Source organism: Leptonychotes weddellii, chromosome 8 (genome assembly GCF_054177405.1).
Source record: "Leptonychotes weddellii isolate Sample4059 chromosome 8, ASM5417740v2, whole genome shotgun sequence".
NCBI lineage: Eukaryota > Metazoa > Chordata > Mammalia > Carnivora > Phocidae > Leptonychotes > Leptonychotes weddellii.
Window position 1 is genome coordinate 50,279,158 of NC_138376.1, and position 15,266 is coordinate 50,294,423.

General features: G+C 37.9%; 1 protein-coding gene across 5 annotated transcripts in view; it reads left to right on the plus strand.

Moving 5' to 3' along the window:
* The first annotated feature begins 430 nt into the window (after nucleotides 1-430).
* ADGRB3 (adhesion G protein-coupled receptor B3) overlaps nucleotides 431-15,266 on the plus strand; it is a 700,248-nt gene continuing 685,412 nt past the window's right edge. For 3 of the 5 annotated variants that reach the window (XM_081828473.1, XM_081828476.1, XM_081828477.1), the window contains exons 1-3: nucleotides 431-1,151; nucleotides 2,564-2,729; nucleotides 4,020-4,791. In XM_081828473.1, the coding sequence (XP_081684599.1) occupies nucleotides 4,035-4,791 (757 nt within the window). In that variant the 5' untranslated portion in view covers nucleotides 431-1,151; nucleotides 2,564-2,729; nucleotides 4,020-4,034. The remainder of the gene's footprint in view (nucleotides 1,152-2,563; nucleotides 2,730-4,019; nucleotides 4,792-15,266) is intronic. The other 2 variants (XM_081828475.1, XM_081828474.1) reach the window with 2 other exon arrangements.

Genomic DNA, 15,266 nt, shown 5'->3' on the forward strand with positions numbered 1-15,266 from the left:
CCGTCAGCCCCAGCGGTGGGAACTGAGGATGCAAAAACCTCCCAGACGCCGAAAATACTGCTTTCGGGACGTGCTTGGTTTTGAGTAGCCGTGACGTGCAGGCTCACGGCGGCCCTGGCTGGAGCCCCGCGGAGCCCCACTCCCGCCCGCCTCCCTCCTTTCTCACCCCGCCGCTTCCCTCCTCTCCTCTCACACACACCCGCCCGCGCCCTCGGGAGGCAGAACTTCGGGAAGGCACAGCTGCCGCGCGGCGCTCGTCGAGCCTCGGGCCGGCCGCCTGGGGCACCGCACGTGTGCTAGCGCGGGGCGCGCGGCGCGCCCGGGGACGCGCGCGCGCACGAGCACGCGGGAGACCGGCGCGCGGGCGCACACCCCGGGGACGCGCACCCCCTCCCTCGCGCGCGCCCCGGGGAGAGCGAGCGCCGCACGCCGGCGCGCATACCCGAGACAGAGCTTTACTATCTCGCTCCCTCTCGCGCCCCTCCTCGCTGGGCATTCAAACAGCTTTCCGACATCACCAGCCAAGGATTTTTTCCCCCCTCTCCTTAGTCGCGGTCCGTCCATCAGTACCTGCGGGGGGGAGGAGGAGGAGGGAGGAAAGCGGAAAGAGGAAAAAGCATAAGCTTGAGCCTTCCGATCCGACCACGAATACTCCTGTAATAAACCCACCGCCCCAACAAATCTGCCTTAGCAGCCGCTGCTGTCGCCGGTCACTTCTCGTCTCAGCGCTTCCTTTGCTTCTTGGCTAATCGGTTTGTTGGGCTTAGATTTGATAAAACAAATCGTTGCTTTTAAGCCACTTGCATTTGTTTGTTTGTTTGTTTGTTTCCTTAGAGGCTCTCTACGGGGGGCTTCCTCTCCCCCCCCTCCCCGCCACCTCCGTTGGAGGTTGGATTCAGTTGGATTTGGCGTCAGGCTCCGGGGTCCTGGAGGCTTTTTTCTCCCACGCACCCCTCTTTGATTTCCCCCCCATCTTTTGCTTCTCTTAAGTGTGCATTTTAAAAAAATAAATCCTGATTTTTGAAGCTGAGCCGGGGAAAATGGGCAACGGTGATTGGGACCGAAGGGGAGTCTCTCCGTCACTGTTGCTGGGACGCGTGCCTGTGCTGGTGTCTTAGAGCAAGAGCCTCCCTGAGCTTTCGGAGTGGAAGGTAAGGAAGGGGGGTCCAGGGGTCACCTTCCCTCTGCCAGGGGTCGCCACAGAGGAGCTCTCCGTCTAGGTGTTTGCGGAGGGAGGACAGGAAAGGAAAGGCTGTTTCTGGCAGATGGAGGGGCTGCGAGCAAACCCGACTGTCTGTATTTACTTAAACGCCGCAGTTGAAAAGTTAGAGAAGTCTGTTTTTCAAGAGATGTGCTGGGTCAGAAGGAATAGGCAGGGAGACCTAGAAAATCTGATGGTTGTGTGTGATTGGGGTGATTTTATGGGGAGAAATTTTTAGGTTAGAAGGAAGTTAAGATAAGGGGAGGCAATGGGTCTTCTATTGGGGAAAAAAATTTAGTGGAGTGATGGCGCCGTCTATGTTTGACTAAACTAAAGTGTCACCGAGAAAATCAGTTTTGAGAATAGCTAAACTAAATGCCGGTTTGCTTCTCAGCAGTAGACAAATAAGTAAATAAATAAATAAATAAATAAACACAACATCCTTGAGACCTTGGTAGCCATCCTTTAGACACCCCCACTCCATTCTTTCTTGAAGAGGGAAATACAATTGTTTGAACTGGCCCTGCAGTCGGGGGCGGGGGTTGGGGGGGCGGCAGAGTTCAATGATTCATTTTTGATTCTTTAGAATAAAACAAGGCTCCGTACACCAAGGCTTAAGGATTAAGATAAAGAGCATTATATTGAGGGGGCTCTCTTGAGCAAGCTTGAAAGTGAAATCGGAGCTATTTCCTCACTCTTTCTAATTCTTGATGAGCACAGCAATGCAGACATGCACTGTCAAATAAATGGAAGCAAAAGTACCGGATTTCATTGGGAAAAGAAATACGACCTCTTTTTGAGTTACCTATTATAAAATGAAGCCCCCTTTCATGGATGGAATTCCTAATTTAGACACTTACTGTCACATTGGCTCTCAACGCCTACACTCTATCCTGAAGAACACTGCGCAGACCTGCATTGCCTGCAAAGTGCTACAGCAAAAAAAAAAAAAAAAGAGGAAATTATTTCCAGAATTTCCTGCAACTTTCCCAATTTTTTAACCTTTAAATGCTCATTGGCTTTATTTTCTCAAGAAGAAAATGCATTATTCATTGAGCTGTATGCTTGAAACAGAGAACGCTGTTTTGATAGTCCCAGCAGTTCTGATGTTATTTTAAACTGCTGCTATATAGAGATTTAGAGTTGGGGCTGTTTTCTCCTATATCAAGACATAGAATTTGAATTATGATCTGGAAAATGCAGATCTATCTTCAGGGACTTCGGTCACTGGTATTTGTGTGCATGCGTTGGTGTGTGTTATGCAATGGGAAGGAAGAGGGTTTTATCCTTTGGTTCAGAGAGAGGCAAAGACTCGAAAACTCTTAACTGTCTATATGTCTGTATGTCTGTCTCTGTTTACAGAACAGTGGAAGAGACTGCAGCCTAAAGACTTTTATAATTAACTTGGCATCACTTTTCTCAGCTCAAAGGCTAAACAAAAAAGCAGTGTCATTTATTCTAAGAAATAACTTCTTAAAGGTTAAAGCTGAAAAAAATTCGAGTTATTTTTGGATAACAACTTACAGAGGTAAATATAACCAAGGATTACTTTATTATGCAAGGCCAGGTTAAAAAATAGAAAAGGAGCTTTGGAGCTCTTGTTGGAAAGGGAGCAATTCAGTAATTGAAATCTGCTAGGAAAGAAAATACTAATGTCTTTTATCTATCATGTGTAAATCTTAAATTACAGTAGATAACTCTAGATAAAATAGTCCTAATTAAAAAAAAAATTAAAAGACTGAAGCCAGCTCAATTACCGTGGTTCTGGGATTTTTCACTGACATTGCCTTTGGATACAGATACTAATACAGTGATCCACTTTATGTATCCCAAGAAGGCATGTCACATTGAAATGACTGCCTTAAATCCTGGTTCTTGGTGGTGATGTTGAAAAGTCTTCCTCATGTATCTACCTATCTATACCCCTTCTCAGATGATGGTTTTAAAATTTCATTAATCCACATGAATAACAGTGTTTCTGCACAGGAATTCCCATCAGTTCACACGGTGGTCCCTGCAAAGACAAGTATGGGCATTTGGGAGATGATGTTTCATCCTCAACAAATTATCATTCATGTTTTTAAAATCGTGGCTATCCTTTATCGAAATTATTTTTCATGTTTAAGATAAGAGAAATAATGTGATGACAGCTGTTCCCAGATTATCAGATTAGATTTTGTGTGATGATGTTTACTGCAGGCCGACTGAGGGAGAGAAAAGGTTGTATAGGTTGCTTAAAAATATTTCAAAAATTAGGGGCGCCTGGATGGCTCGGTCGTTGGGCGTCTGCCTTCGGCTTGGCTTATGTTCCCGGGGTCCTGGGATCGAGCCCCACGTCAGGCTCCCTGCGCTGCGGGGGGCCTGCTTCTCCCTCTCCCTCTCCCCATGCTTGTGTTCCTTCTCTCACTGTCTCTCTCTGTCAAATAAATAAATCTTTAAAAAAAAATTTTTTTTCAAAAATTAAAATTTAGCTTATGATATTTTAAAAATATATGTTTCCTCTTCTTTCAATAGACTCATAATGCACTTGGAGGAAATCCTGATAGATAAATAGAGCATTCCTGTTAATCATCTATTAAATATTATTTTTAAATTGAATGTGGAGAATTTGGCCATTGTGAATGACCGCGTGAGGGCGCTGTTCACACAGCAACATAATTTCCTAGCGTTATAAAATAAAAAAATTACCTGCCCTTCTTTTAAAAAGGGTTTTTTACTGAAATCTTGAAAACAGCTGGCTGTAATATTGGAAGGAGTTTCTTTTTTTCAATGCGCGTAGACTCCTACTTGCATTTTACTTTCATTGCCATTTTTACAGGCCAAATGACATAGGATGAAGGCTGTTCGTAACCTGCTGATTTATATATTTTCCACCTATCTCCTGGTTATGTTTGGATTTAATGCTGCCCAAGACTTCTGGTGTTCAACTTTGGTGAAGGGAGTCATTTATGGATCGTATTCTGTAAGTGAAATGTTTCCCAAAAACTTTACAAACTGCACTTGGACGCTGGAAAATCCAGATCCAACCAAATATAGCATTTACCTGAAATTTTCCAAAAAGGACCTTAGCTGCTCTAACTTTTCCCTCTTGGCTTATCAGTTTGATCATTTTTCCCATGAAAAAATAAAGGATCTTTTAAGAAAGAATCATTCTATAATGCAACTCTGCGATTCCAAGAATGCTTTCGTTTTTCTACAGTATGATAAAAATTTTATTCAAATACGTCGGGTGTTTCCAACCGATTTCCCAGGATTACAGAAAAAAGGGGAAGAAGATCAGAAATCCTTTTTTGAGTTTTTGGTATTGAACAAGGTGAGCCCGAGCCAGTTTGGTTGCCATGTATTATGCACTTGGCTGGAGAGCTGCTTAAAATCAGAAAATGGGAGAACAGAATCATGTGGGATTATGTATACAAAATGCACCTGCCCTCAGCATTTGGGAGAGTGGGGGATCGACGACCAGTCGCTGGTTTTGTTAAATAACGTGGTGTTACCCCTGAATGAGCAGACCGAGGGCTGCCTGACCCAGGAGCTGCAAACCACCCAGGTCTGCAATCTTACCAGGGAGGCCAAGCGACCGCCCAAAGAAGGTAAGTGCCCAGCAGAGAGGGGGAGATGAGGTGGGAGGGGTGTTAGGAGATGGTATTAAGTTGTGTGGTTTCAACACAAGGGCTTAATCATTGCTCTTTAACTCTATCATCTTTGGAGTCATTTGATTTGTGATCTTTACTAATAAAGGTCCCTTAAGCTACTTTTGGGTTTCAAGATTTTAGAGATGGGGTGGTGAGGATGGGATAGCTCTCATCAGGATGCCCTGGTAGTGCGTCAAAAACGTGGAGCCAGTTTGCAGTGGAGGTTGGTGAGGTGGGGGGTCTTTATTGGGCTGCAGCCCCTTGGGGAGATTTGTAGGATTTGTAGGATTTCTGCCTGATGCTATAGCCTGATGCTATAGCCCTGTAAAAAGTACCCTTCACTTCCTCTGGTCTTTGCTCTGTCTCTATGTCTCACTGTCTCAACCAAGACCCCTTTAGTTGTGCTGCCCCAAGTTGGGGAAGCAGGACAAAAAGGTGACACAAACTCAATAGCAAGCCTGTTTGGACCAAATGACTTTCTGACCCCTGAAAACAAGGGTGTCCCCCTCCCCCACAGGCCCTATAATTTTAAAAAAATGCTTTGCACAATAAATCCCGTGTGCTTGCTCTTTCGAAACCCCACTGGAAGTGCAAACTCTGGGGTCTCCTGGCTGTGAAACCACTTGGAGGCAGGGGTGAAGGGTAGAATTAAACACAGGCTGATCCTGTAAAACCTGTCAGCCCTCTTGGGTGATTTTTGCTCTCCTCGGTCCCCTGTTGATACACACGAGGAGAGTGGGAGCATGTCAGGGATGAGCTAGATGGAAGAAATAGTGCAACGGAAATGCAGAGGAAAAAGAAAAAAGTACAGGAGTGATTTATAGCTTTCACCCAGTCCCCAGTGGGGGAGCTACCAGAGGATTTCAGATTGTGGATTACGTTTAATAATGCAAGAAAGCGGACATATTTTGAGAAAATGACTTTCCTGTTTGTAAGGTTAACGGATGTGTTCCATTCCTTTGAGGACATGGCTGATACGTATTTGTTCTCGCTCCCCAACCCTGCAACTAGAGAGTGTGTTGATTTTTTATGCAGGAAATGTTTTCTGATCGCCACAAAGATCCCTGTCTGTGGAAAGGGACAGCCAAGCTCCAGTCCCTCTTTCCTCCCCCTTCCCCAACAGAAGTTGTCTTTGTGGCCAATATAAAATTGACACGTTGTTGGAGAATTTTCTTTAAGAGTAGCCAAGGCTTTGTAAGGGGAGGGAAAGAGAGAGAAGGGCTTAACTAGCTAGATGCGGTTTCTCTGCTGAAAGCAATTTGGGGGATGGGGATTATGGAAGAGCAATGGTACACGGGGAGAAGACGTGTTAGAAAATAAATACAGACTAATGGCAATGAGAGAGGGTTGAAAACCTTTAAGATTTCTACAGGTCAGTGTTTCACTAACAGCTGTGGCTGAAGAAAACAAAGTGGTTTTAAATTACAGGAGTTCTTTTCTCTAGTAAAAATCCCAGAGAAGCACTTGCAACTGCAGGGATGGTATTTAACACCATTTAAAACTAATTAGTGTCCCCTAGAATAAGAAGCTACAGTACACACAGAAAATGTGATGCTACAAGCTGGCTAATAAGACAATTAACACCAGAAACTAGTATTTGTTTGTTTGTTTTATTGCTGTTTTAATAAAATCTAGAGAATCTGTTTTGGTTTTTTTTTTTCCAGTAGTTAAAATTCTATCATGAAATTGACTGCCGATGAGGAGACGAAAGTGAATCTAGTTCTGGAAGCTTTTTTTGTGAATGGTAGCAAGGCACAAAAACAAAGTTGTGTGCACATTAAGCATGATTTTCAAAGATTTTGCAGGTCATGATCATGAGATGTGGGTTGAAACAGTGCTAGGATTTATAGAAGTTGGACTAGTCATTTGTTTTGTAAATGAGTAAGAATATGAGTGATTTTAGACATTTGATGTATAAATCACGTGGGAGCACGTCTATTTCTTTTGGCTAATTAGCTGGCAAAATGAGAAAGGAATAGCTCCATAGACAAATAAGTGATTATGTTAAAATCATTATTGTGGTACTAGAACTGAACTAGGAAAACTTTGTATAATAGGGGAAGAATATATGCTGTATCAGTAAAATTGCACAGCCTGTATTCTCTTTATTCTAAATGTGTGTTCTTTAATTGTTTAGGTATTCTGAGTCAGAAAGGTAAGGATAAGTAATTCCTGATGACATAATTGTAGCTGCTGCATTTAGAAGTAATTCTTATAAAATATATTCGACATTCCTTACCTCACTTAAAGAAGATCTTTTTGGCATTGCTGTGTTATAGGAAGGAATGTGAAAATCTGCAGACTCTTAATTTAGTAAATTTTATGCAAAGTGTATTAAATCTTAAATATTTTATATAAACACTATAGAAAATCTTATGAAAGAATTATTTAATACCATTTCAAATAAACTACCATATAATGATATTCATGAGGTTAGAGGTTAATAATTACATACAGTTGTGCTGCTCATTCATACCTAATTTTATTCCAAAATGTCTTTACTTTATATGGCAACATTTAATCCCAGGTTTTAAAATAAGGCTTTAAAAATTCTACTTACATATTATAATAATAAATGATTTCTATTTTCTATAGAAAAATAGACTATCCTGTAAGTCATCAAGGGAATAAATACAAAATTATTCTCTATAGTTTTTCTTTACTTCTGTTTTATTCACTGTAGTAAGTACTGAAAACCATGAGTGGAGATATTTTCTACATTCAGGGGCACCTGGGTGGCTCAGTCGTTAAGCGTCTGCCTTCGGCTCAGATCATGATCCCAGAGTCCTGGGATCGAGCCCCGCATCGGGCTCCCTGCTCAGCTGGGAGTCTGCTTCTCCCTCTCCCTCTCCCCCTGCTTGTGTTCCCTCTTTCGCTGTGTCTCTCTCTGTCAGGTAAATAAATAAAAATTAAAAAAAAAAAGATTTTCTACATTCATTACATCATAGAAGTGGCACAAATTGGATAGAAGACTCTTTACATGCAATAGATGCAATTCTAGGTTGTTTTGTGCAGTGCTGGTGGTGATGGAAATGGTGTACCAAATGCTGAATATTTTGAATGTGTCCACTGAAATCACAAAATCTTATTTAGTTAATATTTGAGGAAATAATAGGCTCCCAGGACAGAGATGTTGATTTTGTTGACATAGGATTTCTGCTAAAATGTTTGTTAATAATACATTCATGTACTAAAGAATTTCATAGTCAGAAAACAGCAAGAAGAAAACTATCGCGGTTTGTATTGATGACACCAACAATTGCAAATGTTATCTTGAGTATATTATAAGAGTAAATAATTGGACTGCTGCTTTTTAAAGTAATACATTAATGTGTCTTGTTTTTTAAGATCATGTTTGACATATATGAGGGTGATATAGGATTATAAAAACTTACTTGCCATTCCCCAATTTTTATGTGAAAATTTGAAAGCCAAGTAAACCAACAAAATGAAGCCTTTTAAAAATAATGATGTCTTATTTCAGGTAATGTTTACTAAAAACTGTCTACATTTAATGTATATAAACTTTTTTTTTTTAAAGGAAAATCAAATGACATTGCTGTTTACCTGGTTTTCAGATATAAGTCTGGGGAGGGACTGGCATGTTTTCATGAGGCCTTTACTACATTTTATAAGACTTTTTTTTTTTTCTACCATAGATGAATCTGGACTATATAGCTAAAATATAAGATGTGCTATAAGATCTTACTTCTTACTACTTCACCTAAAATAAGCAGCTAAAACAGTTTTGGCAGAAAAATTCTCTACCAGGGTATCTAAATCACATAATAAGCCTTAATGGAACCTTTGTTTTCTACTTACATCAATGGTGCTACTTATGTGAAGGGAAATTGGGATCCCTGTATAGATTCCAGGAAATCTGAACACACATACTCATTTGTCTTTTCACTCTGCCTGTACTAATCCTTGATATCCTATCACCCCAGGGAAGTCTCACTATGTGCCTGTGTAAAATCTAGCCTGAGTTGTGTGTGTGTTTACAGTGCTAGGTAACCGTTTTGTCATCTACAGCAATATGTCTCTATCAGTGTGTTTTCATTTCTTTCTACTCTTGCTCTTTTTGCCCTCAGAACTGTTCAGCATGTTTCGCGTTCCTCTTTAGTGTCCTTGGATCTTACTTCCTTTGTAAATGATTGCCATGATCCCACACTCTCTAACGGAATGTAGAAAGACATATTGAGTCTGTGGTTCCTTGAAGATGCAGAGCCTGAGAGTTTGCTTTACCCCTTGGCTGCATCCCATGGTGCTCAGCACGAACTGTACTTCTGTTCTAGCATTTATCATATTGCAGTGTATTTTCTGTCTATATTTCCATCTCCCTCCACTAGACCTGGAAATTCTTCAAGCATAAAGACTGGGTCTTCAGTTGTCTATGACAGTCTTAATAGAGCTTCAGTAAATATCGAATGTCAAATGAACAAAACCAAAAAGATCTCAATAGGAAAGATAGTAATAACATGGGTTACAATCGAAAGAATAAAACTACATCATTTGGGGAAAGAGGCCACCTTTTACTTTCTGGTTTTTTATGGAATGGAAGATGGCTACCATTTATATAATTTCTAATTCCATTAATGTATTATTTATGCCAGCTTCTGATCTCAACATATTATTTAATATCACTTTTTAAACAAGAAAAAAGAATCAATAAGAAATATTATTAATTTTATATTTATATTAAAAGATTTATGGTCCATATAACTTTCTACACATGGCTATCTACAAAAAAATGATAAGAAAATTTGCCCATTTCTATTTAACTGGTTTCATTTCTCTTTATGTTTCTCTCTTCTGACTCTAGCATTACTTCTACAGTAATTACATTTCCCAATCCTCTCTTGCACAGTTTGAAGACAAACATGCAAACTCTTTCCAAGAAAGAGGAAAGGAGTATTTGCATGTCAAGTTCAGTGCTTCTGTTATTCACTCCTATTTAATAATCTATAAATGTAGTAATAGTAGAATATTATTAAAAGTGTAGGCCTGATCAAGTAAAGTGCCATAATTTTTACTTTTGCCATTTTTGAATTTTGACAAACAATTTAGGACATCTCATATATATATTACTTAATGAAACAAAATTCCATTATATGGCAACATATTTTCTGTGGGCGATAAATTAAAATACATGAAAATTTGTGTGTGGGGACGCCTTGGTGGCTCAGTTGGTTAAGCGTCTGCCTTCGGCTCAGGTCATGATCCCGGGGTCCTGGGATTGAGTCCTGCATTGGGCTCCTTGCTCAGCGGGGAGCCTGTTTTTCCCTCTCCCTCTGCCCCTGCCCCCTGCTTGTGCATGTGCTTTCTCTCTCTCTGATGAATAAATAAATAAAATTTAAAAAAAAGAAAATTTATGTGTGTGCACGTATGTCCCCTGCATGCACACATTTCCCAAGATGTGTCAGTGGGTTTTATGATAGCTGTAGATAAATGTACTGTAGGTTAGTTTTCTTCCAAAATTGACAAGGAAATTTTACTTAGAGTTCGGCTTCATGCATTACCTTATTGACTTCATTTCCTAATAGAAGCAATTTTATTGTTAAACTGAAGACTTTTATAAAATATAATATTCTTTAGAATCACTCTGGTATATGTTACTGAAAGTCATTTGGCTCTTGGATCTAAAATCAATATTCATTCAAAAATAAACTTTTCTTTTTCAAAATGTCATTGCTGGGTTTTAAAATCTACTATTTGAGTTTGAATCTACTCTTCTATATCGTAACTGTGTTACTCTGTATTACTACTTTCCCCTTCTCAGATTAGGTTAGTGATGCTTATTTCTCAGGGTATAGGCGAACAGGAAATGACATCATGTATTGAATTTTAAGAACCTAATAAAATTAATGGCTTGGAATATTTTAGTTCCTGTCAGCCCTGTGGAAATTTCTTCCCAAATCAATTAACTAATAAAAATCAGAGAGGTATGCAATTTTTCTAAGTATATCACTTCATTGAAATGAAAGGTATTTTGGTGTACCTTACACTTGAGTCCTCAGAATGACTCAGCCTCCTAGTAGCATCTGTCAAGTGCTGAGCTTGACTCATCAATCTTTGGTAGTAGAGTGTTGAATTAAATGAGATTGCACATGTAAAACACTTAGTCCATTGCTCGAGTTACATTAGGCCCTCAATTCAGTTTTTGAATGTCTTTTTTATTCTTATCTTCTCGCTATAAATGATAGAGGATTAATAATAAATAATGAAGCAGATTGTCATTATTTGAACTTGTTTAGGAATTTGGGGCATTTAACAAAGGATCATTAAGCATCTTGAATGTATGTCTATCTTGTATTAGATACAGAAAAGGTAGCATCTCAGTACCTGTGTGTTGATGGAGGCATGACTGATATATCAAATAGATCAAGCTAGTGGTGTGTGAGTCATCCTAGGCCTGGGAAGATGTCCTTTGGATATCATTGCTGATAGCCTACAAATCCATTTAAATTAAACTGTTTCATGAGTATTTTAATCTTTGCTGTGTTATGCAAAATTAAGTTCATGTTTTGAAATGTATTTTGAGAAGGAATTATCTTGGAATATTAATCCCTATTAAACCATTTGTAAAAAAAATTAGGATCACTGGATTGTGGTCACATACCAGTAAGCCCCGGGATTTCCCTGAAAGCTTATACATTCAGATATTGAAAAGAAAACAATTTTTTTTTTTTAGTGCTCATTTAAAGGTTCTGATATTTTCTTGAAGGAAAATTACAAAATGTGATCTATAAGACTCCATAAAATGCTAAATGCTCCATGTTCAATTATCTTTCAACTATCATTCAGGAATTTTGCTCACTTGCAGAGAATGACCTAGCTATCTATCTATTAAATATTAATAAGTAATGTATCTCTGCTATACACAGAAAGTATAATAAGTAACAAATGCATAATGAATACATTAGTATGGAGCTGTTTCTCTCAAAATTAAGTGAATAGGAGTCTTTTCTAAAATCTGACACGTTTGCTGATACCCATTTTAACCATAACCACGCCCATCCCCATCACATAATCATTAATGTTTGGAACACATTATAAAACATGAAGGTAAAATGTTTAGTTTCCATTATGTTAAATGACATAATTTACCTGCCAACCTAATCCTGGATATTGTATTCTCTAATTATTTCTTCTGGATAATAAGTTTCTTTGGGGAATGTTCTGTTGTTTGGGAAAAGAGAATAAATACGTGCGTGGAGAAGATACTGGAACACTAATAGAGCCAGATTATAATACAGTTGACCCCTGAACACCAGGGAAGTTATGGGCACAGTTGAAAATCTGTGTATAATTTTTGACTCCCCCCAAATTTAACTTCTAATAGGCTGCTATTGAGAGAAGCCCTACCAATTATATAAACAGTCAATTAACATATTTTGTGTATATACATACATATATATATACACACATATATACTGTATTCTTTTAGCAAGCTAGAGAAAAGAAAATATTAAGAAAATCATAAAAGAAAATACATTTATAATACAGTACTGTATTTATATAAAAAAATCTGAGTGTAAGTGGACTCATGGAATTCAAGCCCATGTTGTTCAAGGGTCAGCTGATTTAGAATACAACTTAGATACACTTAAACAGAATAAAAAGCATTAAAACAGTTGAGGAGACAACCAGAGAAGGCTACCTTGATGAAATTACTTTTTAGCATAAATATGTTAAGGTGATATGAATTTCACAGAAATATTATCTCTCCTGGGTAATTCATGCTGGGTGGGTGTTACACAGTATTTTTTTCATGACATTTCTACTGGTCTTCCTCCCTTTTAAGGTAATCTTAAAAATTTTGATAATTTTTAAAAAATTAATTCTGTGCTTGCATATCTAAACAATTTGTTTTCCAATAAACGTTTTAAAGAGAAGCTTCATCATTATACTGACATTCACTCCTGAGAAAACAAGGAAATAAAGCATTATAATAAGCATTTTATAAATTTAAAGAATATAATAAAACCTAAAATTGAGAAAATGCTTTCCAGTTTGCCAAGCTCTGCATACATTATTTTATTTGGGGAATAATTGTGTGAAACACATATTATTTGTCCCATTGACGTGTGCTGAATATATAGAATACCCTAAAGACTGTGGTTTTCCTTTCTCTAAAAATTTAATACAGATTGGTTCAAATGAAAAACTAGAGAATTTCAGAGCTATGGGTTTTCTCACTGTCTCTGGAGTGCTTGAATCTGAATCACAAATTTGCAGATATATGAAGGACTTCAGGTGTTATGTAGTCCAAATCTTACCTGATTAATGGATCCCCAATCTGCAAATATATGATGGGAACATTATTTCAGCTGAATTTAAGTCTTCTTGGAATTTATATTTAATACCATTTCTCTAACATGAAAGAGGCACAGTCACTTAGGACTGTTTGATAGTTCAACAGTTTGATTAAAAAAATATATCTCATATCTAGCCAGGACAATAATCAGAGTATACTTCACTAAACTACTTAATACAGAGTAGTCTCTACAAATGAAAGCTTTCATCCCTAGATTTTTGTTCTATTTGGTATATATTATTTAAACAATGTGATGTCAATCTCAAAAAACAGTTTTCAGTCTAAGTTCCTTAAATTTAAAGAGCCGTGTATTTCATATTTCAAGTTCAAAGTCTGTGTAGATTTACTAAGACGATTTAGCAACATCTATCTTGGATTTTCATTTCACTCTCCTTTTCTAGGGAAATCTGTGTTTTGGGGAAATAGCATGTCTTACATTTTTTAGTTATTCTATGGTACACTGAGAAATAGTGTTGAGGGTGGGAGAAGAGAGAGGTCTGGGCTCCCTTCTGTTGAAGGTCAGAGCTTCGGTGAGGTGGGCTTACCCTTGGAGTTCTGACAACCACTCTCCTCTCACCCCTTTTGCCTGTGGGTGGTAATGGCTCTCTGCTGTTTCTAACCCTGAATGCTGTGTTCTCTCTCTTTGGTTTCGCCAAACACTATCCATGCCATAATGTTTTCTCAAAGTATCTTAATTGAGGACACCATCTGTTTCTTACTGGGCCCCTGACTAGTAAAGGGGTGTATAATTTTGGTGGTGAAGTGATTTCTGATTTCTTATGAGATTGGCTCGAAACCAATATTTTAAGTTTCGATCCTTTCTTTTAATGTGCTAAAGGTTTTATGTAGTTATTAGCCCTTTTGCAGATTAGCATATAAACCAGCTCAAGTAAACAGGGAAATAATAAGAATTTAAAGAATTGAGTTAATGAAAATTAACATCAGTTAGCCATTTTTTTTTTTAGCTCAGTTGAAATGGTATTTTTTTTACACTTAATCCTCTCTCAGAATCAATGTGTTTATCTTTATAACTCCATTGAATTTAGGCCCTAAAAGTATTTTTGTATATTTACTTGTTGGTTTGTGGATTACTTAGCTAATTCTTAAATTACATAATACATATACATTCATATACAGCATGCATTCATATTCATACACAACATTTTCAGCGTTGATGTGACCTCAGAACATTTAAATTGGCCTGGATATTCAAAAAAAAATTGTGAATTGATCATTAAAAACAAATAACTTCAAGGTTCCCACAAAAGACTTAAAAAATACTGACAGATTAAGATTTTATTCTAATTTTATATCATTATGATGTAAATGGAAGTGGAAATGATGGAAATGTAAAATGAAAATAGAATTTCAGTTTCATTTTGCCTTTTGATTTCACTATCCCCCTCAAAGCAAAACAAGAAGAAAACACACAAAAAGCATTTTTTCCTTGTTTCATTACAAAAAAACAAATAGAGGTAGCTAAGTTTGCCCTTATAGTTTCATAATAAAAATTACAGTTTTTTACTTTTTTCTCTGTGTTAGTCTGTTTATTGCCTTTCACATCAAGGAAGGGTCCCAAGAGGAAAAAAAAAGAAGTAATTTCCAAAAATTATGTGCACACAATTATGTTCAAACAGAGCTTTATGATTTTTCTGAATAAGTAATACATAACAAATATTTATCGTATATTGGATGCTTTTGGAAATGTTTCTTCTTATGTAGCTAGTTATAATAATTGTGATGTGAAAAAGAGGGCACTTTGGGAAGACAAAAATCTGTTTACTTTATGTAATCTTTCTACATAAATCTGGCAAACTTTCAAAAATCTGCTTCTGCTCTGTAGACTGAGAAATTTGAGTTTACTTTGGCTTCTCAGAGAGGTCAGCTTTCTTTATAGATATGTCAGGCTGTGGTCAGCTCTCTTTGGCTGGCCTTGGGTTTTGTAACTTGTAGGGCAAACGGTATGTATTTTTTAATAGATGTGCTTGAGAAATTAACCAAGCGCAACTGCTTTTGTAAAAAAAATTTTCAATAGGCTTTACTTTCAAAGATGATGATGTAAATAGCTGTGGAGCATCATTGGTCCATTTGCACAGCAGAAAACATTTTAATCCCA